At 40.2% G+C, this 26,184-nt stretch overlaps 3 protein-coding genes and 2 non-coding genes across 11 annotated transcripts in view; all 5 read left to right on the top strand.

The window, feature by feature from the left end:
- The window catches only part of LOC113147977 (DNA (cytosine-5)-methyltransferase 3A-like), a 33,486-nt gene extending 26,157 nt beyond the window's left edge, over positions 1-7,329 (top strand). For 3 of the 7 annotated variants that reach the window (XM_026339378.1, XM_026339382.1, XM_026339377.1), the window contains 9 exons: positions 407-590; positions 699-783; positions 1,182-1,327; positions 1,594-1,684; positions 1,865-2,013; positions 3,080-3,180; positions 3,529-3,598; positions 3,757-3,875; positions 4,024-7,329. In XM_026339378.1, coding sequence (XP_026195163.1) covers positions 407-590; positions 699-783; positions 1,182-1,327; positions 1,594-1,684; positions 1,865-2,013; positions 3,080-3,180; positions 3,529-3,598; positions 3,757-3,875; positions 4,024-4,165 — 1,087 coding nt within the window. In that variant the 3' untranslated portion in view covers positions 4,166-7,329. The remainder of the gene's footprint in view (positions 1-406; positions 591-698; positions 784-1,181; positions 1,328-1,593; positions 1,685-1,864; positions 2,014-3,079; positions 3,181-3,528; positions 3,599-3,756; positions 3,876-4,023) is intronic. The other 4 variants (XM_026339383.1, XM_026339380.1, XM_026339381.1 and 1 more) reach the window with 3 other exon arrangements.
- A 2,077-nt stretch (positions 7,330-9,406) lies between these two features.
- Positions 9,407-17,927, top strand: dpysl5a (dihydropyrimidinase like 5a). The gene is made up of 13 exons (XM_026339434.1): positions 9,407-9,538; positions 11,198-11,468; positions 13,140-13,298; positions 13,509-13,688; positions 13,778-13,846; positions 13,938-13,982; positions 14,087-14,162; positions 14,327-14,483; positions 14,609-14,750; positions 14,878-15,020; positions 15,150-15,357; positions 15,620-15,788; positions 16,347-17,927. The coding sequence occupies exons 2-13, from the start codon at positions 11,208-11,210 to the stop codon at positions 16,430-16,432; spliced, it is 1,695 nt and encodes a 564-aa protein (XP_026195219.1). The 5' UTR covers positions 9,407-9,538; positions 11,198-11,207; the 3' UTR covers positions 16,433-17,927.
- Positions 17,928-19,228: 1,301 nt separating this feature from the next.
- On the top strand, positions 19,229-24,024 carry mapre3a (microtubule-associated protein, RP/EB family, member 3a). The gene is made up of 7 exons (XM_026339477.1): positions 19,229-19,354; positions 20,764-20,891; positions 20,986-21,131; positions 21,246-21,402; positions 22,251-22,393; positions 22,644-22,796; positions 23,370-24,024. The coding sequence occupies exons 2-7, from the start codon at positions 20,771-20,773 to the stop codon at positions 23,436-23,438; spliced, it is 789 nt and encodes a 262-aa protein (XP_026195262.1). The 5' UTR covers positions 19,229-19,354; positions 20,764-20,770; the 3' UTR covers positions 23,439-24,024.
- A 1,163-nt stretch (positions 24,025-25,187) lies between these two features.
- Positions 25,188-25,260, top strand: trnaa-agc. The gene has a single exon. It is a non-coding gene; the product is annotated as a tRNA-Ala (tRNA).
- A 546-nt stretch (positions 25,261-25,806) lies between these two features.
- trnaa-agc lies at positions 25,807-25,879 on the top strand. The gene has a single exon. It is a non-coding gene; the product is annotated as a tRNA-Ala (tRNA).
- The last annotated feature ends 305 nt before the right edge of the window (positions 25,880-26,184 follow it).

Genomic DNA, 26,184 nt, shown 5'->3' with positions numbered 1-26,184 from the left:
AATGGTTTGCTGTGTTTAGAAGTTGGCATTTGACATTTTGATGACATTTAGTTGATAACTCGCTGCCTTTCAAAACTCCCAAACCTCATTAAAAATCGTTTAAACAGGGTCTTATAGAAGTATAATACAAACATGACAGAGACTGTGACTCTGTGGTCTGTTTCTGACCTTTGATTGATTTAGAAGCTAAGAAGAGAATTGCCAGTCATGTACTGGACAGCGTCCTTCAGAGCATATTTTATGCTTAAGGTTTTCCTATTTATTGTTTTTCGAATTTGATGATACAGACAATGAAACATGAAACAAACAAATTCATCACTGTTTAAGATCATAGTGAGAAAAACAATAGTTGCAGTGCGACTTTGCCAGCCCTCCTATTCTCTTCTTTTCCGTGGCCTGTTTTCAGGTGTTTCTGTGTGGAGTGTGTGGACCTGCTTGTTGGTCAGGGAGCAGCTCATGCAGCCATCAAGGAGGACCCGTGGAACTGCTTTATGTGTGGTCAGAAGGGTGTGTTTGGTCTGTTGGAGCGTCGCACTGACTGGCCCAGCCGCCTCCAGCACTTCTTTGCAAATAATCACGACCAAGATTTTGTAAGTGTGCACCTTTAGGCTGCAGATCCCATTAACTGTCTCACTGAGGGGTCTTTTTTTTCTTTGTGTCTCATTTTCTACCCCCACTCTATTGGTGTTTTATTTCAGGATCCTCCAAAGCTTTACCCCCCAGTCATGGTGGAGAAAAGGAGGCCCATTCGTGTCCTGTCGCTATTTGATGGTATAGCAACAGGTTAGACAAGAATCACCTTTCTCTACATCTCCGTGAAATGTTCTTAGTATCAGTTTACACCAAATGTCTAATATCTATATGTGTGCAACACGTTTTTGCTCACACTACATTTTTGTCATCCTTAGTAGATAAACATCAAGATTTTACACTTATTGAGCAATAAACATCAATATATTTATATTTTGCTTGTTGCACTACTACAACCAGTAGTAATGTTGTTGACTGTCTCTGCCATAGTAGCTTTAAGACCTCACTAGTCAATACATGATTCATAGGAGTACATTATATCGGGATGGGGCATGTTGCAGACAATGTAAAGGGAGGATTTGAATGATCGTTTTCATTCAGGAGCAGCTCTAGAGCCAGACATCAGTCTACGTTTTCTGTCTTCTTTGCAGGACTGCTGGTGCTAAAAGAACTTGGAATCCAAGTAGATCGCTATGTAGCATCTGAAGTATGTGAGGACTCCATCACTGTGGGTATCGTTCGGCATCAGGGTCGCATCATGTACGTTGGTGATGTGAGGAACGTCACACGCAAACATGTGAGTCTGCTGGTTTTTGCAAGTACATGGTCTTTTTCAGTAGTTTACACTGTGCAAAACCAATGCCTTCAAATTATATAAGTATAGTTTTAAACCCAAACTGTGCAATAAATGTATATTTCATTAATATTTTAACCATCACAATAATTATTTTCCTAACTTATGTTCCTCTCAAAGTTATAGAAAGAGTGTAAAGTAAAGAGTGTAGTCAGTCATTCATTTATTTGATATTTGAAGTTCTGACTCTGTCTCTTATCTGTATACAGATACACGAGTGGGGTCCTTTTGACCTGGTGATAGGTGGAAGCCCATGCAATGACCTCTCAATAGTCAATCCTGCTAGAAAAGGTCTGTTTGGTAAGTCTGAACATGTTTGATGTTGGATTTTCTGTTCATGATATTGTTTTGGAAGTTCATTAATTCACTTGGTCTTGCTGAAAGCAATAATAATGTGAATAGATAAATCACTGTAACATGAGCAGTACTACGTGTGTCTTCACTATACAACACTGTTTAATGATTGTCTCTGTCCTGTAGAGGGCACCGGTCGCCTGTTCTTTGAGTTTTACCGGCTGCTCCACGAGGCTCGGCCAAAGCAGGGGGATGACCGACCTTTCTTCTGGCTCTTTGAAAATGTGGTTGCCATGGGTGTCAGCGATAAGAGGGACATATCTCGGTTTTTAGAGGTCTGCTTCTTCATTGATTGTACTCATTCCTGCTAACTGAACTTGCAATAACCTGTTGATGTAAGTCTGGAAGCCATGACCAGACACAGCACGCTTCAACTAATTCATTCAACTATATACACAGTTTGATGTGAAACTTGTTGCAGAAGGTTAATTCCTCCTTGTGGCATTAAATCCTGGTGTTTTTTAGTGTGTGAAAGTCCCTAATGATCTTTTCTCATCATCAGACAATAGTTAGATCTCAGAGCTGCATTTGAAACTATAGGTCCATATAGGTTATCACAGAGACTGTAAGGTGTCATTGGAATTAAAGGATAAGCATGAGGTTGGATCAAACCTTATCTATCAAATGATAAATGTTCTTGTTAATATGAGTCTTCCATGCATAAAAAAGACAATTACAGAGATCTGCAAGGTTCTGTGCTGTTATTCCCTCTTAATATGATGTCCCAGTAACTCCTTAATGCCTCCTCCCCACTAATCTCTTCTATTCATGTATATGCCATAATTGCATGTCATTAACTTAGTGTCTTCTCTCTTCTGTAGTTGTGCTTCCTCCTCTCTGTCTCCCTCTCTCTATACATTTCTGCAGGTATCCTCGGCCTCAGAGCTGTATTTGTCCAGTGTCCAGCTACTGGCTCTCGCAACCTGCCCAGTGTTTTGTCTGCTGTTTTTTCTAGCTCGTCTTTTCTCTCTCCTCCTCCCATTTACCCAAGCGCTCCGCGCCTGATTCTGCTGGAGGTTTCTTCCGTTAAAGGGAGTTTTCCTCTCCACTGTCGCCTAGTGCTGCTCAAGTGGAATTTATGGGTTTTCTGTGTAATTGTGTAAGGTCTTGAGATGATCTTGAGGAGTTGAATAAATAAACTGAGTAACCATAGATCATTAAGAAGGAACACTGATACTCTTAATCTTCATGCAACAAATGTAAATTGATATGTTTAATGTAAGTACTGACTTTTGCTCAGCATATAGTGTCCTGTCAGAGATACAGTAAGCTTTGGCAGCATCTTCCTTATGGTTTCTGTCTGATTGATGCATATTTTTTCTTCTGCTACTTGAATTTTAGTGCAACCCAGTGATGATTGATGCCAAGGAAGTGTCTGCTGCCCACCGTGCTCGCTACTTTTGGGGTAATCTTCCCGGGATGAACAGGTTGGTGGGTGAATGGTGAGGGAAGCAGCAGCCTTCGCCGTACATCAATGGAAAACAACATATCACATGAACAAGTTGCTTCATTTAACGAGTCACCGTTGACATTATTATGGATTTAGTCCTAGGATTCGTCGTTCAGTTGTGATTTCAGATATGTAGCAGTCAGTTCCCATTGTTGCATCGGTGTATTGTGGAGAATATTTGATCCTATGTCACACGTAGCTTCATGGGTTTTCATTACACCTAATAGAAATAGTATTCACTTCTGTTTTGTCTGTCATCAGTCATGTGCATTACAAAGCTTTATAAACAAAGTCATAGATTAAAAAACTAATGATGATTCATATTCGTTGTCTTTTTCAGGCCTTTATCTGCGATGTGCACTGACAGGCTGGACCTCCAGGACTGCTTAGAGCATGGCAGGACAGCTAAGGTACTTCATGTGATATGTTATATGAACTAATGATTTTGTAAATAATGGATATCTTTTGAGAAAATGTATAATTCTGTCTCGTTACTTATTATTATTAAAAATAAATGTGACCAATCTGACCACTTAAAGAAAATTCTCTCATTTTCTATTTTGTTCAGTTTGACAAGGTGAGGACCATCACAACCAGGTCTAATTCCATCAAGCAGGGCAAAGACCAGCACTTCCCCGTCTACATGAATGAGAAGGAAGACATTCTCTGGTGCACTGAGATGGAGAGGTATGTAAACATATCCAGATAAATAATCTTTCACTGTTCTTTTCTTTCTTTAAGATAATTTTTACCGCGCCCTTCCCTATTCTGGTCCTCGTCTGTCTCTTCCACTGGTTATTTTAAAAGCCATGTTCTGACTCGTTGCTCTCGTCAGGGTCTTTGGCTTTCCAGTCCACTATACGGACGTGTCCAACATGAGTCGACTGGCGAGGCAGAGGCTCCTGGGCCGATCATGGAGCGTCCCGGTTATCCGCCACCTGTTTGCACCACTCAAAGATTACTTTGCCTGTGTTTGAGCAGCAAGAAACTCGCTCAGAACCATTTTAGGAACTGCAGCTGTATGTTGTGATTAGAAATAAGAGCCTTGATCCTCGAGTTATACTCATGTATAATTTGCAAGTGAGACAGTGACGTACATTTCACATTATTTCTTGTATTTCAATTGTAATTCTATTTAATTTTCACCTTTTATCAGTGTTATCAAGTATTGTTGATTTGTATGTGCAAGCTATACTTGAGACTATGCTTTCTTCTCAAGACACTGAGACAGAAAAGTGCTAAATATGTATTTTTAAAAGAGATGTCTGTGCAGTGGGAAACATCGGAAAGATAGACAGTGGTTTTGAGATATGTGAAATATTTCTGCAGTGTGAGCGTACTGTACGTCAAGGCTGCCAGATTCCCACCTGCAGTGCAGCCATGCTTCCAGCTACTGAGCCTCACAGAGATGTGAAGAGAAAGGCGATTTTTCCTCAGTGTCAGGAGAGCTGTGTCTCTGAGAATCCAAAACACCAGATCACATATACCTCTTTGTTTACAGTTTCTATACACAACTGAAGGTAATAAAGGTACTACTGTAATATGGTTACAATACCATGGTGCTCCAAGATGATGAGAAACATCATAGCCCATGTGGCACCACAACTCTTTAGACAATACAGAGCTCTTTAACCTGTTGCTGGAAAAAAAAAACATGTTTGATGTTTTTACTCTTAATGAAAAAAAAAAATCTCCTGTGCCGTTCACCTCAACTTGGAGTGGCAGACAGTAAGACTGCAAAGTAGAGCATCGTCTTCTTGTCTGCATTTTACAGCTTTTATACAGTTTGATTTGTACTGGTGCTCATTTAATCTCTCAGCCTTGCTACACTCGGGCTCACCGCCTGGATCTGCACAAACAGAAAGTGAAGCTGGCCACATGGGAAATGATGTTTTCTGTCATTCAAAAAAAGAAAAAAAAACTAACAAAAAAAAACAAAAAAACTTAAGATCAACGTCTGTGGTGAGCTACTTTTTTCTAGTTTCATCCTGACCAATGACATTACTGTACAACTGTTAGTAAGTGTGGTGGCTGGAGGGAGGGAGGGTGACCAGGCCGGGTAACTCCCCTCCTCAACTTCCACCTCTCTAAACTGAAAAACTGTCAGGTGCAACTCCTCAACAATATGGTGCGGCTTCACAAAGTTCTTCTACCTTTTTATAGCAATTTTGTGCTGTTTTATCAACATTATAAAGCACTTTTATACGTATACTTTCTTTTTTTTTCTTGATATTTTAAAAAAAATATAGGTTCTTGTGAATTGTTCTTTTGGTTTTGTTTTATCGTGTGAACTGATCTACCCTCGTGTAATACTTTTCGTATACAGTAGGGCTGTGCCAATAGAAGTGGAAAAATGGATTTTGATATGTGAAACCCATGTTATATGATTCAGTGTGCAGTAGATGGATTGACATTCGTAACCCCGCAACCTTTTCCCTTTTTAAATTCATCAATATTGTTCTCTGTTTTAAAGCAGCGACACAGTATGTTACAACCTATCTTCAAAGAATGTCTATTTCTTTTAAGACTGTAAAATGTAAGACACAGTTAAAGAGCTGTGTCTTGTGCTTTGTACAATATTTTGTCCCTTATGAAGGACAGCTAGGCCTCAGCTATTTCCCTGATAAATAGTAAATAGTCGTCATGTTGACAAATTTAAGTGCTGATCCAAATTTTGGATTGCTTTCACAAACTCAATTCTCTTGATTGTAACCTCAAAGCTGAATATGGAGGATTTAGGCAGCAGTTTGTCAAAACGAAAAACTGACACAGTGTTCAACAAAGATGTCGGCACTTAAAGAATAAAGAGGGTAATAAAAACAGATGCTATCGCTTATCTATATCATATTTAAGATTCAAAATTTGAAATTTAATTTCTTAATGTTATTAATTTCTTAAGTGACCTTATTGCCATCATTTTGTCCATGCACAGCAGGCTCAATGCGAGGTCCTGTGCTCCAGGATATTTTAACCAGATGTTATCTCCCCCTCCTCCTACGATACTTAACATCCCCTCATGTTTGTACATTTTGTACATAGAGTTTTCCAGTTGCTGTTTCAATTTGTTTTAATCTTTTTTTTTTTTTTACATATAAGATGTACAAATATAATTCTTTGCTAATATATATCATGAAATTAGAAAAACAAATCTTAGGTTACAAATAAAAATCAAGTCAGAAATTTGATTCAAAACTTGCTTTGAGCATAAATTAGTAGGAAGACTCCAAGTCAACCTTTTTTTTTTTTTTTTTTTTTATCCGTAACTATTTGTTTGTGTCAAGTGAATCCAGATTTAATGTCATGTGAATTGAACAGTGGCCTATGGACAGATGAACGGTCTCAACTTCACCGCACAGCCCTACGTGGTGGTGTTTTTTTTGTTTTGTTTTTTTTTTTTTGCTTCAGTTTCTTTTGTAAGAATTTGAAAAAGATGGATTGTAGGTGTTTCCGATGGTGCTAAACATTTTATCTAATCAAGAAAAATATATTGGATTGGAGGAGAAATAAACATTGACAATGACTGTTTTTAAGTTCCTTATAGTAACGGAAAATAATTATTATTTCATTTATATAAATATGTTAACAAAGGCATTCTAACTTTGTACTTGAAAAAATAAGGATAACAAATAATGAAAGGTTTCCTATATTGTTTTAGACTAGAGATTGCTGTAGTTGGTGCTTATCTGTGGGAAAATCGTGAGAAAAAAAATTGTAATAACTTACTGTAGCATAATGTATGCTTAATACACATCGCTTCTTAATCCTACATTCCATGGCGTAATAGTCTCCATGTCTGTTTTCAGATTGTTGTTTTGAATTGATGCTTATTTGTTCGTTCGTCTGCTTTCTTTTTCTTTTTCTTTTATCAGAAACAACATTTCATTTTTATTGTTCAAGGCAGGTCAATAAGTCTATATTTGGTGATACTGTTGACACTCTGTGAGACTTTCTTTCTGTCATAACTGTTTTACGGCCTATACGCTTTTCCTTAAGACCAGTTCGTACAGCCAATGTAGCAGTCATTCTCCACTTTTATCCCCCACCCCCCATACTTACGTTCAGTGTCCAGAGAGAAGATAAAGGCTCCGTATGTACTTGTACTGGAGAACACTTGAATAAATGTTTTGTTTTTGTGCAAAAATCTGACCCCTCCTGTCTTTTTTTTTTAACATACAACTGCAATTTCTTATTTACATTATTTTTCTAATCTTACCCAGTATTTGTAAACTCTAGGCCTATACAGCATATAGGTTACTACAATACCATACAAATGTGAATTTTGAGATAGTATTAAGTGATTATCATCATAATTAAGACCTTAATTTTTGTTGAAACAGGGAGACTTGTCACCTTCATGCATCCTGCAGATCTTTAAGCAGTATCCCATGACAGACGACATGTTTATGCATTTGCCTAAAGATTAAAGAGCAAGTGTTTTACAGACGTACAGTACATAAGATTGTTAACCTATGGTGTGTGGAGACTGTCTCAAAAAAGGTTGAGGCTGTGGGAATCATGAACAACAACAGAATGCAATGATTTGCAAAGAGTTTAAACAAATGAAATTCAATATACTATGTATTTGATATCATTTGAAATCAATTGAATTTACAGGTGTTAAATTATTTGAATTCTGGTTTTAGTTCTCTTTTACACAAACCTATCAGGGTTGTACTGTATATTATTATGTATACCTCTGTTAAGAAGTATAGTTTTTAGAAAAGATACAAATACAACATCATCTATTTGAGCGTTGGTTCTCTACCTGGGTGCTGCAATCTGCACCTCATTTTAGATATCAGCATTATTATAGAAAACACCATTTTATCATAGTTTTGTATCCAGTCTTGTAAAGAACATTTAACTTACTACAAGCCCAAATTTAGGTTTACTCTACATTAAAGTGATTAACACCCTCATCATTTTTAAGGCCTCACATTAAAACCTCGTCTCATCTCACGACTCTGTTTCAACTTCTAATTGTCAGGAGGATGATAGAGGAGATGTGAACATCAATATTCAGCTCCAGTTTCCATGCCATCATGCCTCCCAGCAGGGCCTTTGTTCATCAATGTCTTGGCACCTGGGTCTCCACCATTTTCAGTGCTCCACAATAAGGGAGTTGCCCTGCAGCGCCGTTCTGATCAGACCCGAACATGTTTTTTTTGCACATTTTCATGCAGCCCTCAGAAAGACTTTGTGGACTTACTCTTACATTTCCTACTAAAGCCATATTGTTGTTAAAATATTACTTTTTGTTTATTATTTGTTTATGGATATTATTGTGCAGATAAAAACCCAGATCATATAAGATAACACACAGGAAAGACTCAGTCAATAACACATGCAATTAAAAATTAGACAGAGACATTAAAGCTTTTAACTGTATGATAATAGAGACTATAAAAATCCATCATGCACTGATCCTTCTGTCACCCTCCACCTCTCATAGTGGTACAGCCTCCTCGGACTGGACACGCCTAGTGTCCGCAGTAATTGGATGCTTCTGGGACCAAGCCTTCATTCAGCGCTGCTGATTGGAGCTTCACACCGACGCACGGCCTGGATGCTGCGAGCTCCGTTAAGTCACCCACACAGAGACAGAGTTGTACCGGAAAACAGGAGCACTGCTCACAGTAAAGGGATAAAAACGAGTTCAAAGTGGGTTCCTGCAAATGCACATTAAGATCAATAAGTGCTGCATGTTTATTTTTTTAAGTAGGCTTAATTTAACCAAGTGGGAGTGTTGTGGAGGTTAACAGGTTCATTCTGAGGGCGAAGATGGCAGCATTACAACAAGACAAGACAAACATGACACATACAATTACACTAATAAAGCACAACTAACAATGCTTAAATAATAGTTTGTCCAACAGAATCAATATTGCATGTGCATATATTTTACCATAATGAATGAACATATATGCCAAAACATATAATATAATATAATAACCAAAATGATAACAAAGTAAAGTAAAAGTCTAGTTTTACCGATTATTATGTATCAAGATATCACCAGACAAACAAACGTTTTTATAATCCACTATTTACAACCTAATTGACTTGTGTTTGTCAGCTACTAAATAACTCAACTGTAAAAGAAGTTGCAAGGAATGCCTTTTGGGGTTTTATTTTGAAATTCTCAGCCGGAAGTACTGCTATAGTTATCGTGCTGACTTGACGTTGATGATGCTGCGGTCTGCTGGTCCCGGACCGGCCAGGAAGGCATCCATCTGGTGTGTGTATCTGCTTGGGAAGTGCCATCCCTGGCTTGTGTTGCGTCTCTGTCAGAAAGTAACCAGAGAGCCGAGTGGAGCAGCATCAGCATCAGCATCAGGCCCCTAGAGGAGGTATGTTGTGCTCATCATCAGCTTTATTCTCAGTAGTTGGCTGCAGCGGCTCCGTCTGTGTGGAAATCCTCTGCTGGAGCCTGCAGACGGTGTTGTCCATGCCCTCTGGCTGCACGTCTGGGTGTCTGCTCCCAGGAACTATACACACCCTGAGGTGCAGCTGCACCACCTGTGTTATTATAACGTGAGGTCACTTATGGCTGTGAGATATTACTCTGATCCCCACTGTGAGGGGGGGAGAGGAGGGTCTGGGGCGGACTGAGAGTTGGGAAGGCGGTTTCTAGGTCGATAATGAAGGCTGAGCCGTGCACAGCGGATGGAGACCGGTTTCTTTGTGTCAAGTCGCACTAATACAAGTGTCATCATTTCACTGCTTTCACACTTCTGCAGCGAAATCACCACGTTTACCGGAAAAAATCATTCTGATTGACACTAATTCACAAATGCTTTAGATTGCATGTAGGGATTTAATAGATTTCCACATTACTACAAAGAAATTTAATTAATATTTTACCAGGCCACGTACTTTATAATCCTAAATGCTATGGCGCAATATGTGCAACTGTAGCTCAGTGAATTTGTAATAATATATGTTTAATGTAGTTATTTAAACGGGTTTAATGTGCATCGTAAGCTCATCTGTTTACTAGCAGCTCCAGGCCCTGGATATGATAACTTCAGCTGTTAGAGCTCGTCGCTGTGTCCAGGCTGAGGTGGAAACAGGGGAGATATTGAGTGTTTCTCCCTTTCAAACCTGCAGCCTGTTGGTATTTGTGCGTGAATATTCAGGAATACTCATCAGATCAGGATGTGTGAAGGAGTCCATGCCATGCAGTAAAGTTGCCGCACCCTCATACGTACGGATCCTGCACGCACACATGCACGCAAGCACGCAGGGACGGACACACATACATCACACCACATCATTAATACAGTGATGCAAAAAGTGAAGATCCACATCCTGGAGCTTGTCTCTTTGTTAAGAGCTAATGAAGCACTTGAATCACATGTTGTGACAGTAACAGTGGAAACAAACAGGTTCTAGTTGTAGTTTTTCATTGTTTTCTGTGTGATTTTGACTGATTTTTGGTTTATTGAGACTAGAACAGAGTGGAGCACAGAGGAAAAAAGAAATACTAACATCCCAGCATCATTGGTCCCAGCACACCCCTATCCTGCACTAAATTTAAGATGGTTTTGTAACCACAAAACTACATGTTGTAACATGGTACAATGATCTTAATGCCCATTTTCAGCCACAGGCATTGTTTCTATATGGCTCTATTGTAAGCAGTGCTGTGCTGCTTCAGCCTTTTCAGAAAAGGCCTTGTTAACTCTCATGTGCCTTATTGTGATCCACAACTGGACTCAGCGTCTTTCTGTTTACCACTACAACACTGTCCACTGCGACGTCAGGTCACAGGCGGCGACTGACACAGCCTACTCAGTCGTGTAGCTGAGGTCAGTCACAGCCTGACAGACTGGTCTCAGAGCAGCCGCACTGATCCTCCTCTCTCTTCTGTAGTTTTGCTTCACGGTCTCAGAATGAGGTACTTTTAAGTTTGTTTCTTGTAGAAATTTACATGTTTGTTTGCGCTCTAGCTTGTTGATTTACTGTGTTGCATCCCTCATATTGCCACGTTGCTCTCTTCTTTACAGAGCTATAGCCATGTCTTCCAGCTCAGCGATGGTGCGGATCCTGATAAAGGGTGGCAAGGTGGTGAACGACGACTGCACCCAGGAGGCTGACGTCTACATCGAGAACGGTATCATTCAGCAGGTGGGGAAGGAGCTCATGATCCCAGGTGGGGCCAAAGTGATCGACGCCTCAGGCAAACTGGTCCTCCCCGGGGGCATCGACACCAGTGTCCACCTGGAGGAGAGCTTTATGAACGCCATCACGGCAGACGACTACTACAGCGGCACCAAGGTGATGTCCAACTGGAAATAGAAAGAACAGAGAAGAACAGAGAGTTTAGATTGGAAGTAGGACAGGCGACATTGTCCTAATTGTAGAACTTTTTAACCTGATGAGCAAACAGGAATCTTTATTGAGTCCAGTTTTTCTACTAAATTTAACTGTGCCCCGACTTTTAATACTGCTGATGATCACAAATGTGTTGTTTTGTAAACCAGATAAAAATCAACAGAACTTTTTTCTCTGGTGTTCATTTTAGCCAAGATGTCAGTGATGCTGATTTGTTTTTTTCTTTGATGCGACGAGACGTCTTTCTTGATACTTATAGGATCAAAGATGATGTTTATTTTGGGCAGTACTGCTCCTGCTTCCAAAGTAAAATATGAAATAACACGGTGGAACAATTGCTATAGAAAAATAAAGAATTAACATAATGAAAACAGCATGTTAAAAGTGAAAATAGGCAGGTGTGATAGAGACAGTTTTAGCTAAGGCATACATTTTGGCAGTGACCTCATTAGTGATGTGACAATCATTTAATTTCTTTTTAAACAATAATTCTCTTGTTTTATTCTCTCAAAAATGATGTTTTTCTCGTTTTATTGCTTTTCTTATTATTGTTAAGCAGACTATCTACATACAGGAGCTCTCTATTCTTTAGCTTTGTGCATTTATTCCTATAAGTGTGTCAGGTTAGTAGATTCTGTTCCACCAGCATGATCATAAGGATGATATGGCACTTTGCTTTAGTTATTGCTGCCAGACAGACCGGAGTGAAGTCGTCATAGGTGCTGATAAGACTGGGATACCCCTCTCCGCTTCAGGGCACCATGACTCATCACTCTGTAGCACTTGGAGACAATGCAAGCTGAGAGATGACGGATGCTGGGCTTTAGTTGTTTTAGTGACTGGACAGACTGGTAGATGCTGGTGACAGACACTGTCCACCCTCCCCTCATCCCTCTCCTCGCCTCCCTCCTCGCCTCTCCTTCGCTGCTGCTGTGCTCCAAAAAAAAAAAAAAAAAGCCTGGGTACAAATGCAGATCAGTATCTGTTTCCATGGAAACCAGGGGGCTGCTGCAAAGACTGCCGCAAAGCCTTTTCACTCCCGCCATTGTGTTTGGAGACAATGGTTCTCAGACCCACCCCCCCGTCTTCCTACCCACTACACACTACACACTACACACTACTCAACTCTCTAGGGTCAGCTGACATATGCTCAGTGAAGCATGTACTTATACACAAAAAATACTCTGTTTTCGGTTGTTTGTCTTATTTAATTGTGATTTTTTTGGGGGGGAGGATGGAGCTTTAAATTCTTATTGCACTCTTAAATAACACACTGTGAAGTGGTGTCAGATTTCCTTTAGCAGTCATCTGCAAATAATCATACAGAAGAGCATTAATGGCCTGAATTTATGAGCTTAATGAATCAATATCCTTTTCTGTAAAGTCACTTAATGCTTCTGTTTTATATTCTTTTTAATTAATTTAACTGATTCTCTGTTCTGTCAACCTCAGTTCATTAAAGCATCACACTGCAGTTGATTGAGAAAGTCTAAATGAAACAGGTTACACTTTGAAAGATCTCAGTTCAGTTCAAATTAATTATCACCAGAATAACAAGCTACATTCACTGTTAGTGTCTGACTGACTGAGCACCACTGTGTGCATGTCTTCTAGGCGGCCCTAGCTGGCGGTACAACAATGGTGATTGGACATGTTCTGCCAGACAGGAATGAGTCGTTGTTGGAAGCCTATGAGAAGTGCCGCAGCTCGGCAGACTCCAAATCCTGCTGTGACTACGCTCTGCATGTAGGAGTGACTTGGTGGGGACCCAAGGTACCTCAAGATTATTTCTCCCAGTCTACTTCTATTACTCTTCTAGAGCATAGATGACGTTTGCATGTTCTGTAGCTTTCAGCCTCATATATGTGCAGATGAACATGGTTAAAATAGAAGAGTCCTGCCATACTGACAATGCAAAATGCAAAGAATAGCTTGTAGGTTGAGAGGTGTTCTGGCGCTCAGTTCTGCTGTCTCATCCTGCAGGTGCGAGCTGAGATGGAGAAGCTGGTGAGAGAGAAAGGAGTGAATTCCTTTCAGATGTTCATGGCCTATAAGGACATGTTCATGCTGAGAGACAGCGAGCTCTTCCAGGCCCTGCAGCACTGTAAGGACATCGGCGCAATAGCAAGAGTGCATGCTGAGAATGGGGAGCTGGTGGCAGAGGTGAGAGAAAACAATTTCGCCTTCTCATTAAAGATTTCTGTTCATTTAAAAATAATTAGACTGAATTGTTTCCAATCTCTCACCTGCAGGGTGCAAAGGAAACATTGGACCTGGGCATTAGTGGCCCGGAGGGAATTGAAATCAGCAGGCCTGAAGAGGTATGATAATCAGTTTGTTCCTGTCCTGTCTGTAAGCGAAATTATATTTTGATGAAGTCCAGGTTTCATGCAATATTCTGTTTCTATACAGATGGAAGCAGAGGCAACTCACAGGGCAATTACCATCGCCAACAGGGTGAGTAGGATCTCTCTCTAGCACAAACATAGAAATACAAAGTAGTCAAAACACAATATATATTTTTTAAATGATTGTAAACCTCTTGTGCGTGTTTCTCTTAGGCCCACTGCCCAATCTATTTGGTCAATGTGTCCAGCATGTCTGCAGGAGATGAATTGGCTACAGCTAAGATGCAAGGTGAGACCTAATTCCTATCATAATTTCTTTTAACATCATACAAATAAAACATTTAAGAGTTGGGTTTTCATATATTTATACGCTTGTATTGCTTGGTTAATCTCTGCCTTCTTCTCACTGACATTTAACTAAGCGTGTAACTCAATTAAACTGTTTGTCCACAGGTAAGGTGGTCCACGGGGAAACAACTATCGCTCATGCTGTGCTGAACGGTATGCAGTACTATCACCAGGACTGGGCCTATGCTGCTGCCCACGTTACTGTGCCTCCTCTTCGCCTGGATCCCAGCACTCCCAACTTCCTAATGAGCCTGCTTGGAAAGTAGGGAAAAGATAATAAAATTTCACATTTACTATTTACTGTAACATAATGTGAGCGAGTTCTGGTTTCTTCTACTGATGAAAAGTCTAAATGGGACCTCCTCTTTTACTCTGCCTTGTCTGCAGTGATACTCTGAATGTTCTGACGTCTGACCACCGCCCGTTCACCATCAAACAGAGAGCCATGGGCAAGGATGACTTCACCAAAATCCCTCATGGACTCCCAGGCATTCAGGATCGCATGAGTGTCATTTGGGAGAAAGGAGTGGTATGTGTAGCTCACATCTGCTCCTGCATTTGGTGCATTCGTTCATTCAGTCAGACTTTGTGCATGCATTGACCCAAAGATAACAAACCTATTTTAAACTACAGTATGTTTTGGTTATAATTCACAGATTGGAGGTAAAATGGATGAGAATCGCTTTGTAGCAGTCACAAGCTCAAATGCAGCCAAGATCTACAACCTCTACCCCAGGAAAGGCCGGATCATCCCAGGAGCAGATGCTGATATAGTGGTCTGGGACCCCGAGGGATCCAAGTATGAAACTCGATCTGTCCTGTCATCGACCAGCCTGTCTGACTGCAACTATCACCCCACATCTCACAGGCTGATGAGGTTTTAGTCTCACTAAACTGGGTCATGTCTTTCTTTCATCTCTGTATACAGAACCATTTCTGTGGAGAACCAGGTGCAGGGAGGAGATATAAACCTGTACGAAGGTCTCCGTTGTCACGGTGTCCCCCTGGTCACCATCAGCCGTGGGCGTCTGGTCTATGAAAATGGCATATTCACATGTGCCGAGGGCTCTGGAAAGTTCTGCCCACTGAGAACCTTCCCAGACTACCTCTACAAGAAGATGGTTCAGAGGGAAAAGGTATCAGACAGAAAGTGCAGGTGCTGATGTGATCAGTAGCTTAGCTATGGTAACAGTAAGATCATGATGACATGACTAAAACAGGATAATGTACAGTTGTGTGAGAAAGTATTTGCCCCCCACTTCAATTTTTTTTTATTTCTTATATTAATTGGTTCTGATCTTCTAACAAAGTTTAACATAAAGCAGTAAAATAGAACAAGACACAGTTTATTGTAGTGTTCATTAACCTGTGCCTGTGTGGTGTCGTGTTTCCCACTAGTGCCAGGCAGTGAAAGCTGTGGAGCGGGAGCCCTACACGGGTGATGTCGTTGCAGTGGTCAACTCATCAAAGAGGGACTTTGGAGCATCAGATCTGGACACTCCGACACGCCCCTGCACCAGGCATGGGGGCGTGAGGGACCTCCATGAGTCTAGCTTCAGCTTGTCTGGTGAGAAGAGAACCACAAGAGACTGACAGAAGGATCTGACGTATGAGGAAATGTCTGTTTTTATATGTAACTGGTATAATTTGGATAAAACCTTGACTGCTGGATTTGACTACTGCTGTTCAGGCCTTTACAAAATGCAATGATTGGCCTGATGAGGGCGCTGTAGGTAAAGTAACTCAGCCCTATGTAAATGCTACATCAGCTGTGGAGGATAGTATATGTTATTATATATTATTTGAATATCTTTGACATTCCAGGGTTTGTTTTACATAATAAGACAACACAGTTTTCTCAGTTTATAAACATCATTCTTATTATAAAGGCACCTATTATTAAACATAGCAGTATACTATTATACTGTACATTCCAGCATTTGCTAGTAACCATAAAAGGTCTGAGTCCAGCTTTAAAAGTAAGCTGCACTGCCTAAATCTCACTGGAACAGTTTAGGATTTAACATAAGCTGTTTACAAAGCCTTTTCATATATGAAAATACAAATGCTCTACACATACTGTAAATACTAATCCATGTGATCCTGTTGTTCTCTGCTTTTCCAGGTGCCCAGATTGATGACAACATTCCAAAGAGATCCTCCGCCAGGATCCTCGCTCCTCCTGGAGGCCGATCCAGCGGGATCTGGTAACCGTCAAACAAAGCGAAAGAACGACACCTGAGGGGAAACATATGACCAAGCGAGACGACTCGTTTCCCTTTCCGTAAGCTTAGAATCTGTGTGGGGGTACAGAAGTCAAGTTTTCATTTCAAACTCAGCACAGTTACCTAGGATTGTAAAACACTGAACTGTATGTAATGTTATTGGAATGTGGATCAATGAAGACTTATATTAAGTGGTTATAGCAACCAAATTTTAATTTTAGCCCATTGTCACAAATCACAAATTAGCCTCCCGGGGGCTTTGTTACCAAATACAAGCAGAAGATAAAATTGAGCTGTCAGTGATTTCCTTTGGCTTTTGGATCACATTAGGGGAAAATATCTTACTAATAGTTTTAGGAATTTAAAGGTGAGATTGGTTTTTATGATGCGATTGTGTTACCTCACTGTAAAAAACTATTTTGCACTTGTATCATGTACTATTTAGATGCCTTTTTACATGAGTTAATGTCACAAATGTCTTTTTACTGCGAGCCACAACGAATGAAAAGTAATAAATTATTACTAGGGTGTCAGCATGACATTGACATGTCAGTTATTTAAAAAATAAATGTAATTGACCCGTTAATGAAAAATAACATAATGCAAGCTAACCATTTAAATGTGTTTGTATATTTATTTTTTATATCGCATTATTTGTGTTGTTTTCCTTTGATACTGCTGCATTAGATGTATTTCCTAAATAAGAATGACGTATTTGTGCAGTAGTTTTTGTCAGATTAGCATTTCAGATCATGTTTACAGCCTTATAGCAGAATAGACTTCTGTTTCACCCCTACCAAATGTGAATGAACCTTTGCTGTGTGTACTGTGCATGGTAGTACTTAGAACTACTGTAGGAAGCACTAATGTTGCACATCTGCACAGCAATCCTTGTGATCATGTTCATTGTCCACAGAGAGCAAAAAGCCTCACCCAGACTGCCTTTGTCTCACCCGAGGACACTGACACCTTCCCACACTGCCGCTACAGACATGTTGATTTCTGAAAGGGCAGATTTAAAATGTTCCTCTGACTTCCTACTTCCAATGTAACACAGCACTGTGAAGCACGGAGTAGGTCACAGTGGCGCACCGTCACAGCTGAAATGTTAGTTGAGGAATGCCGTTTCTTAAGGGATGAAAGCACTGATACTTTTTCAAGGTCTTAACTACTGTACTTTTATTGTTTGTTTTTCTCTAGAGATGTGTATAATTGTCTTAGTTACTGTTTTTGTTGTATTTCTGTCCACACTGCAGTCTGAACAGGGATGCACACACCTTTTGACCACATTTAGACCCTGTTATGATCAGAAGAACCTCATGCTACTGATGTTTAGAAGCTCCAGTGACTCTTTTTGTGTCTTCTCCCCCCTAATGTACACTGGTGCTGAACAATGTGTCAACACATTGAATTCCTCTTCTCTCTTTATTTCTTCTTGCAGCTCTTTATCACATGATTTGAGTGCAAATAAACCACAATGAAATCTCCAGCTGAACCCTGAATCTGATTGCTACATGTTTACTACACTACACTTATGTGTGATTCCCAGACATTTTATTCACAACAGCTTACAAAACAGCAGTACAAGTTGTTTGCAGTGTCATCAGTAACCGTTTTAGTCCCAACGTTGCACAAATACAAAAAAAAAGACTATTCTACAGCAGAGTTTTTATTTCTTACTACAAAAAATAAATCTTGCTTATTTACTACAGAACAAGTTATTTTACTTTTAGCACTTTAAATAGCCTATTTCTGATCTTGATATGAATGAGCTTTCACAGATGTTGGATTCAATATACAGCAAGAAAAAGTATAAAAATTAATAACTAGTTGAAGCTATAGAAACTAGTTGAATGTTTTACCTACTGTAGACTCATGAACACAGATGTTAGCCAGTTCCAATGATGCCTTCAAATCTTTAGCTGTCACTCGGGGTTGTTTCTGGACCTCAGTGATGAGTGTTTCTTGTGCTGTTGGGGTCATTTTGACTGGCCACCCACCTCCTGGTAGAGTAGCCACAGTCCCAAAGTTTCTCCATTTGTAGATTGTTTAACTGTAGACTTGTGCGGAACAAACTCAAAAAGTTTAAATGTTTTCTTATTTCAGTCAAAGAAGCTCTAGTCCACATCTCCAAACTAATTTCCTCACCTGACTTTAATTAGCTTTTTAAGGTCATTATTCCAGACGTTCACATACTTTTTCCACTAGCATTCGAGGTCTTTATGGTTGTTCTTCATCAGATAATAAATGACTGTAATGTGAGTGTTTTACACTGTTATTACAGTTTATGTAATTAGTCAATCAGCAGTAAAATAATCAACTATTTTAATAACCAGTTCATCATTTAATCCGTGTTAAAGCAAAACTCCAGCCTCTTTGTGTCCACTACAGGGATGATCTCATTTTGTCTGTTTCATGTCACTGTAAATCAGACTTCTTTGGGTTTTCTGCTGAAACCTGAAAATACATTTCAGCATTTTTCAGTAACTTCTAACATTTCATACCAAACAGTTCATCAGTTAATAAAAACATTAGATTTATAGATTTTGATAAAGCTGCTGGATGCAGAACCAACGTGTAATTTTCTTAAAGGAAAGGGACTCACACAAAACATTAACATAGGTTTTGTGTATGTGTGTGTAGACCTCACTAAAACCACACTAGCAGGCCTAAAACCCAAGCAGACGCATCATGTGTCTCTTAGCTGGAACAGGCCAGAGTCCTATTTATAATGAACCTTTAACAGCATGGAGTCGGGCGCAGGCGCACTGGGAGCTGGATTGTTGCAGCTCCAGACAGGGCGGCCCGTTACCAAGCACTGCACCGCGCAGGGTCTGACAACGACGCCAGCGACGGGCACTGACATACGGAAAACTGCCAGCGTGATAACAACACACTCCACAACACAGTGAGTATGAACGCACCGAGGATCCTCTAACGCGCTCCGTGCTGCTGTCTTCTCCTTTTGCGCTTGTGAACGCGTAAACGCGGGGGAGCTGTGTTTTATTCCCATGCACGCAGGATATTTCCCATGCACTGACAATCCTGAGGTATTCGGGGAGGCCTGTAGAGGGGGCCGCTAGGAGAGAGCACAACCAGCGTTGCGGCTTTTTAACCAAAAGGCACCCATTTAAACGGCCACACATATTGTTCCCAGCTCAGGCTTGAAATGTCTCCACTCCTGCGTTTTGCGCTCGGGATTTTGCTGCAGTCTTTACTGAAGCTCTCGCAAAGGCCCGGCTGGTTGTTGGAGAATGGATTGACTTTTCCTGTCGTGCGCCGCTCTCGACACAATAATCCATATTTATCCGTAATTACACCCACTGCAAGGTCGGCGCCTTGTGAATGTAGCTGCTCCTGCGTGGTTTTGTCTCATAAATGGGTTTATTCTCGGTCATATGGCTGCAGGATAGAATCGTGTAATTGCAGGCTAGCCAAGCCCTGTGGGAGAATGCTGGCGTAATGCGCGCTGCTCAAGGTTTATTATTAGTGTTATCACCAAAATCACTGTCGTGCAGATTTCAGGTGAGCGCGATTTAGTTGTTATTGGTGTGAAATGCAGAGGCATCCTGTCATTTCTCCCAGACTGCCAGCTGCACGCACAGAGCCACTGTTTGAAGTCTCTGTCCTCCTGCCTGTGAGTGTGCGTTTTTTTTTTACTGCAGCCAAGGTGTTACAAGAACCATTTGGACATGACACGGCTGGAAGGTTGTAGCAGGCAAAGCAAAGAGAGCAGAGAGAAGGCTGGAGCTGCCAGATGTGGAAAGCTGCTCACAACCATCAGGATATTCCTGTTTAATCTAGGGAGGATTATACTCATACAACACATGTGGAGATTAAAACTGAAACTAAAGACGCTAAACACTGTGTTTACAGACAGAAATCAAGAGTATTTGCCATGTGCCAGAGTCACAGATCTGTGTGGGCTTTATGTCTGGGGACCCTGTATAAGAAATACTATTATATATAGTATAACATATATAGTACTTTATTTTGTGAACAATAATGAAACTGATCATTAGGTGCAGCCTGAATATCAGTTCTGCGTGCTTCTAAGTGTCATAGCTTCAATATGTAGGAGATCAATCCCACTTTGACCATATGATAACAGTAATCAGTGCATTTACATACAGTGGCCAGTCGCTGGCAGATCACTCAATGAGTTTGATATATTTATAATTTTGTTGTGACTTCTTCTGTCTCATTGCCCCCTGACCTTTTCACCCAGTTTGTGAAGATCTATTCGACAGATCGACAGGTAAATAGAAAATTGCTGAATACTGTACCTGCTCTTTCTTTCCTCGTCGTCTGTTGCAGGTAGGGGATGGCAGTGAATGTGTACGCCACATCTGTGTCTATTGACAACCTCAGCCGACATGACATGCTGGCATGGGTCAACGATTCCTTGCATCTCACCTACACCAAGATTGAGCAGCTGTGTTCAGGTAAGGCTGAAGTGTCAATCGAACACTGTACTATAAATAATCCCTAGCTGTTCTAAACAAGAGAAATTAATCGTCGTATCTTTGTGTATTGCAGGAGCGGCATATTGCCAGTTCATGGACATGTTGTTTCCAGGTTGTATCCTCCTGAAGAAGGTCAAATTTCAAGCCAAGCTGGAGCATGAATTTATACACAACTTCAAAGTTCTTCAGGCAGCTTTTAAAAGGATGAGTGTTGACAAAGTCAGAATCCTTTTATATACTTTTGATAATAAGATCATTCTTGCTTTCTGCCCCTAATTGTCTATTTTGTAGATATAACAACAACATAAGAACTGTCCTGTTTCTGTTCTGCAGATAATTCCTGTAGAGAAGCTTGTAAAAGGGAAGTTCCAGGACAACTTTGAATTCGTGCAGTGGTTCAAGAAGTTCTTTGACGCCAACTACGACGGGAAGGAGTACGACCCTTTACTAGCCAGACAGGGGCAGGACGTGGCCCCTGCCCCCAACCCAGGTGATCACTTTATCCACAAACCAAAGAGAAACGCAGGTAAACCAAACAGTTTCGCCTTTGCTGCACGGTCTTGCTGAGCTTTGGATGGCTCAAAGGCGCTCCCTGCAAGCAAGTGGTGTGAGCAGCACGATTCACAGAATGACTGCTGTCTTCTTAGATCCATCTCACTGCTCAGCATCCATAAGCAACATGACACCGTGTAGCTATGACTGGTGTCACTGGTGGATGTTTACATAAAGCTCCCGTCTCCAGTCAGATTCTCCAGTCACAACGTGGCTTCTCTGTTCTAAATAATCTTCATGTCTACAGAAGTACCGCAGTGCCCTGCATCAAGTGACTTAATCCCTGTGAAAGACGGACTGACATAAAGAAAGTTTGACTAACAGGAGTAACATCAGCCAGATCAACGTTGCTCGGTCTCTGTGAAGCTTTTTGCTTGAAAATCATGGCAAACAATCTAATTTGACTTGTATTGTGCCATAAGCCTGCTTTGTGATAGCCATAGCCCCCTTATTTTCTTCCAAACGTGTTGGCATGTTTTGTCTTTGAATTTATTTGAAATATCTCTCCTGAAGCACTTATAGAGTTTGGTTTTTGGCTCAAAAAAGATTAACATTTGGTAGGATTTTACTTTTGTGAGCTGGCAATCTAAATTTGTGCCTTCACTTTGAAATGCCCGGTACACAGAATAGCAAATCAAAGGCACAACATTATGCTGCAAGCTGATGACATCAGCTCTCTATAATGTGCTGAATCCATCGCCACAATTGCTAAAAAGCCAAAACAATTGCAGTTGAACTGTTTCAATGCAAATACTCAATATCTGTCACCATCTCTGACCAATCCAGGACCACAGAGGACATCTCCAACAGTTCCCAAAAACATGCCAACACCACAGCGGGTCCAACACAACACTCCGGCCATGAGGAAGAATCCATCTTTATCTAGAAATGGGGGAAGTGATGCTGAGGTCATGGAGCTAAATCAACAGGTAAGAGCTTTGTGGAGAAGATAAAGAGCCGTAAACTGCATTGTTTTTAGCTGCTCATGTTTGTGGATTCCCGGAGTTCAAAGTTATTTCTCTGATAAAATTAAAAACAAATTTAAGAATACTGCAGTTTTAAGAGGTTGTGAGCCTAGTTTTCTTTACCTTACTGTCTTTCTGTCCAGTATAAAGCTCATTCATCATGTACAGTTTGCAGAAACTATCAGTGTAAACACGTTTTTCTTTCCTTTCTAAGCTGATGGAGTTGAAGCTGACTGTAGACGGACTAGAGAAGGAAAGAGACTTCTACTTCAGCAAACTACGGGACATTGAGTTGATCTGCCAGGAACACGAGAGTGAAAACAACCCCATCCTCAGCAGGATAATCGACATTCTCTACGCAACAGAGGTACAGTATATACGCACTGCCTACAACAAATCCAGGCTGCAATGCACCATTACAATTTGCATTTTGTTTTGTCAGAGGGAATTCACTGTAGAAGTGGAATTTAAATTTTTAAATCACACGGATACTTATGATAAGATATTACAAAAGAAACTGGATTATAGCTTCTGGCTCACTATATGTTTAGGTAATTTTTCAAAAGCCTCCAAGACAGTTGTGGGTTAGGCAACAGATAACGTGGCGCCGTGGTTAGCTGAGGCAGGTCTGTAATAACATCTCGGCAGAGACGACTGGATGCTGTAGAATTCTTTAAACAGCAGATATTACAATTAAAACACAGGAAAGATAACATTACATTAGAGCATTGGTGCATATGATGGATGTGGACCTAAGCAAAGTTGTAATGGCAGACATATCTCCATGGGTGCACTGGTAGATTTTAATGGGAAGTGTAGTTTTTTATGTATGCTAAGATTAATTGCTGTTTATTTTTGGTTGAGTCATGAAGTTTTAAACTTCAGTACTGTGGCAGATAACAATTTCTAGCTTAAACCTTTTTTGTTTTCTGCATTTCAGGAAGGCTTTGCACCCCCAGAAGATGACGACCTCGACGAACAAGCTCACCTGGACCAGGATGAATACTGAACCTTCACCTTCCTCCCATCTAACATCACCATCCTCCTCTCTTTTTCTTTTTGCCCTCATTAGTTTTCTTCTCTCTCTGCACGTTCTCCATACTTACCATCATCCATCCCCGCTGTCTAGCTGCCTTTTCCTTTCTTTATCACTTGTATATCTGTTCGTAATCTCCCCCTGTCCATCTGCTGCTCATCTTCATACTATACACAACTACTCTGCATCATCATTTGCTGCTCCTCCTTGCCTCCACTTACACGGTAACAATAACAGTAACGTACGACATATCCCAGTTATTTCAGCATGAGTAACACAGAAATCGAGCCGGGCCTGGCATGGAGATTGGTACGGCGAACGGTGAATTAAAGTCTGTAAATATTACTGACATTTTGACTTCCGAGAGAACAATGTCTTTGCTCATTATGGAGTTCTTTATTTGCCTTTGGTGCGCTGTTAATACTACTGTTAGAGCACAGAACAACACTGCTCCTATGTGCCATCGGGACACTCCCAGAGCTACTAAACCTGTAACAAAAGTGTCTTTTTAATCACAGTTTCTTATTTATTTAACTTATATTTTTCATTTAGATTAACTTTCTGTAGCAAAAAAATGGTGCAAAACCTACTGTACGTCAACTGAAAGCTTAAGGCCTGTGTGTGATTTAAGTTAAGGTTTGTGCTTGAACCAGCATTGAGCTTTTGGTTTCTGTTTTGGTGAGTTTATGGCATGTAGAAATGCTGAAGGAAAATACTTGGATGAAGTGGCTCAAGACATATGATAAGTGCTCTGCAAGTACTCATTATTGATCAGCAACATATCTGAGCATGGGAATGTTACACATTGACTGTGAATGAGTGATATTTTGTAAATGTACTTTGTGTGATATTGCACGATCCTGGTTAATTGCCATCGTATCTTTTAGGCCGACATGCAGTAGCCTTTAAGTTTAAAGTTTAGAGGTGGAAATCCACCAGCAGACTGACAATATGGTTAGAAACCGGAGCAATTCTAATGGTTTAATCTAAAATAAAAGGGTGCCTGACACAAATAATACAGCCACACTCGAACACGACAGTGTTGTCGTGTTATTATTACCGCTAATCATTCTGTGTTCCTGTTTTGTATTTGCTGTAAAGGGTTACCCAGGGTGAATGAGTCGTAGTTAGAAAGAAAGTCAGTATTAAGATCTGTGACCAGTGGACTGGTCATCTTTAGCACCCAGTTAAAGTCTCCTCGTCCCTTCCAGCTATTTTTTACTTTGCAAACTGGCTGTCATCCGCTCTGGAACTTATATTCATTGACCATGTAAACATCTGCAGAACACTTCTACAGTACATCTACTGAGTTTTGAATAAACAGTTGTGAAATAAACGGCGTTTGTTGTGCTGTGTTATTTGTCATGCAACATGTTGTTGTGTATGCATATGTGCACTTAGATGAAGATTTATAGCAGCTTCATGTGTCTAATTTAATCCTAGGAGTTATTAGTTTAATATTATGGGATATTAAGAGTTTTATTATGAATCTGTACAACTATTACATATTATCTCTGGGAGAACTAATCATCCACAAACTGCACTTTACCCATGGCATACCCTCCCGTTTTGTGTCATCTCGACCAACATGTAGAATAAATTACATTTAATCAACTTACTAAATGCTATAATAATATTAATAACGATAATAATAATAATAATAATAATAACTATGTGAACTATGACCTATATAACTCTTGTCCCCTCCCCATTCATTCAGATGGGGGATTAGCTCAAATGGTAGAGCGCTCGCTTAGCATGCGAGAGGTAGCGGGATCGATGCCCGCATCCTCCAAACGTTTTTGTTTTTGTTGTGAAATCAAACGATGCCTCTTTCTTCCATCGTTTCCTAAAATAAAGTTCATACTTTTTAAACAGTATTTCTACCACTTTTAACAGCCACAGCTCTCGTAACTATCCATCAAAGTGCGCAGAAACTGTCCTTCCGCGCTGCAGGACGTCTGCGCTCGTTTCTCTGGTTTGGTTTTCTTTCTCACGAATAAATAAATAAATAAAGCAATGGAATTGAATAATAATGAAAAATAAATACATAATTAATTAATAGTTACACGAAGACAAGAAAGAGCAAAGTGAATGTTGTGATCGAGTAACAGCACATTCATCTGACGACCAGCAGGGGGCAGCACAGCAGCGTTTAAACGCCATGTGTTGGGAAACTACCATCTGTCTGTGGAAACGGTGGACTGTACTTCACAGACTGTAGAAGATTTTAATAAATAATAAATAATAATAATAAACATAATAATAATAATAATAATAATAAACCTATTTCTTTTATCTCTAATCAGCAGCACAGGACACGAAAACGTCTTTTTATGGAGGGGGATTAGCTCAAATGGTAGAGCGCTCGCTTAGCATGCGAGAGGTAGCGGGATCGATGCCCGCATCCTCCAAACCTTTTATTAAACAACTGTTCAGGTTTCTAGCTGTTCTAATTTAACAAATAAATAGAAATTACCACCACAGCATGGCTAAATAACAAATCTCATGGATTATTGCACTGTACTCTAGATTAATTGACAAAGATCATCCTGGTAGGAAAGTCACACTACCCAAACCACATAGCATAAAAGTCATACTTATCCTAAATTTCTTTACATTTACCAACATTTATTGTTCTTTATTTACTTTTAAATTCACTTAATTCTTATATATTATAGTTACTTATTGATTGAAACTAAATATAATATAATTACCA

Source organism: Anabas testudineus, chromosome 22 (assembly GCF_900324465.2).
Source record: "Anabas testudineus chromosome 22, fAnaTes1.2, whole genome shotgun sequence".
In the NCBI taxonomy this organism is placed as follows: domain Eukaryota; kingdom Metazoa; phylum Chordata; class Actinopteri; order Anabantiformes; family Anabantidae; genus Anabas; species Anabas testudineus.
Note: the sequence above shows the minus strand (reverse complement) of the source record. Positions and strands in the feature narration are given on the sequence as shown.

Coding starts and splice junctions, on each gene's coding strand:
- dpysl5a (XM_026339434.1), top strand. CDS start 11,208: ATGTCTTCCAGCTCAGCGATGGTGCGGATCCTGATAAAGGGTGGCAAG. Junction 11,469..13,139: donor ACTACTACAGCGGCACCAAG/GTGATGTCCAAC, acceptor CATGTCTTCTAG/GCGGCCCTAGCTGGCGGTAC. Junction 13,689..13,777: donor ATGGGGAGCTGGTGGCAGAG/GTGAGAGAAAAC, acceptor TCTCACCTGCAG/GGTGCAAAGGAAACATTGGA.
- mapre3a (XM_026339477.1), top strand. CDS start 20,771: ATGGCAGTGAATGTGTACGCCACATCTGTGTCTATTGACAACCTCAGC. Junction 22,394..22,643: donor TCATGGAGCTAAATCAACAG/GTAAGAGCTTTG, acceptor TTCCTTTCTAAG/CTGATGGAGTTGAAGCTGAC. Junction 22,797..23,369: donor ACATTCTCTACGCAACAGAG/GTACAGTATATA, acceptor TCTGCATTTCAG/GAAGGCTTTGCACCCCCAGA.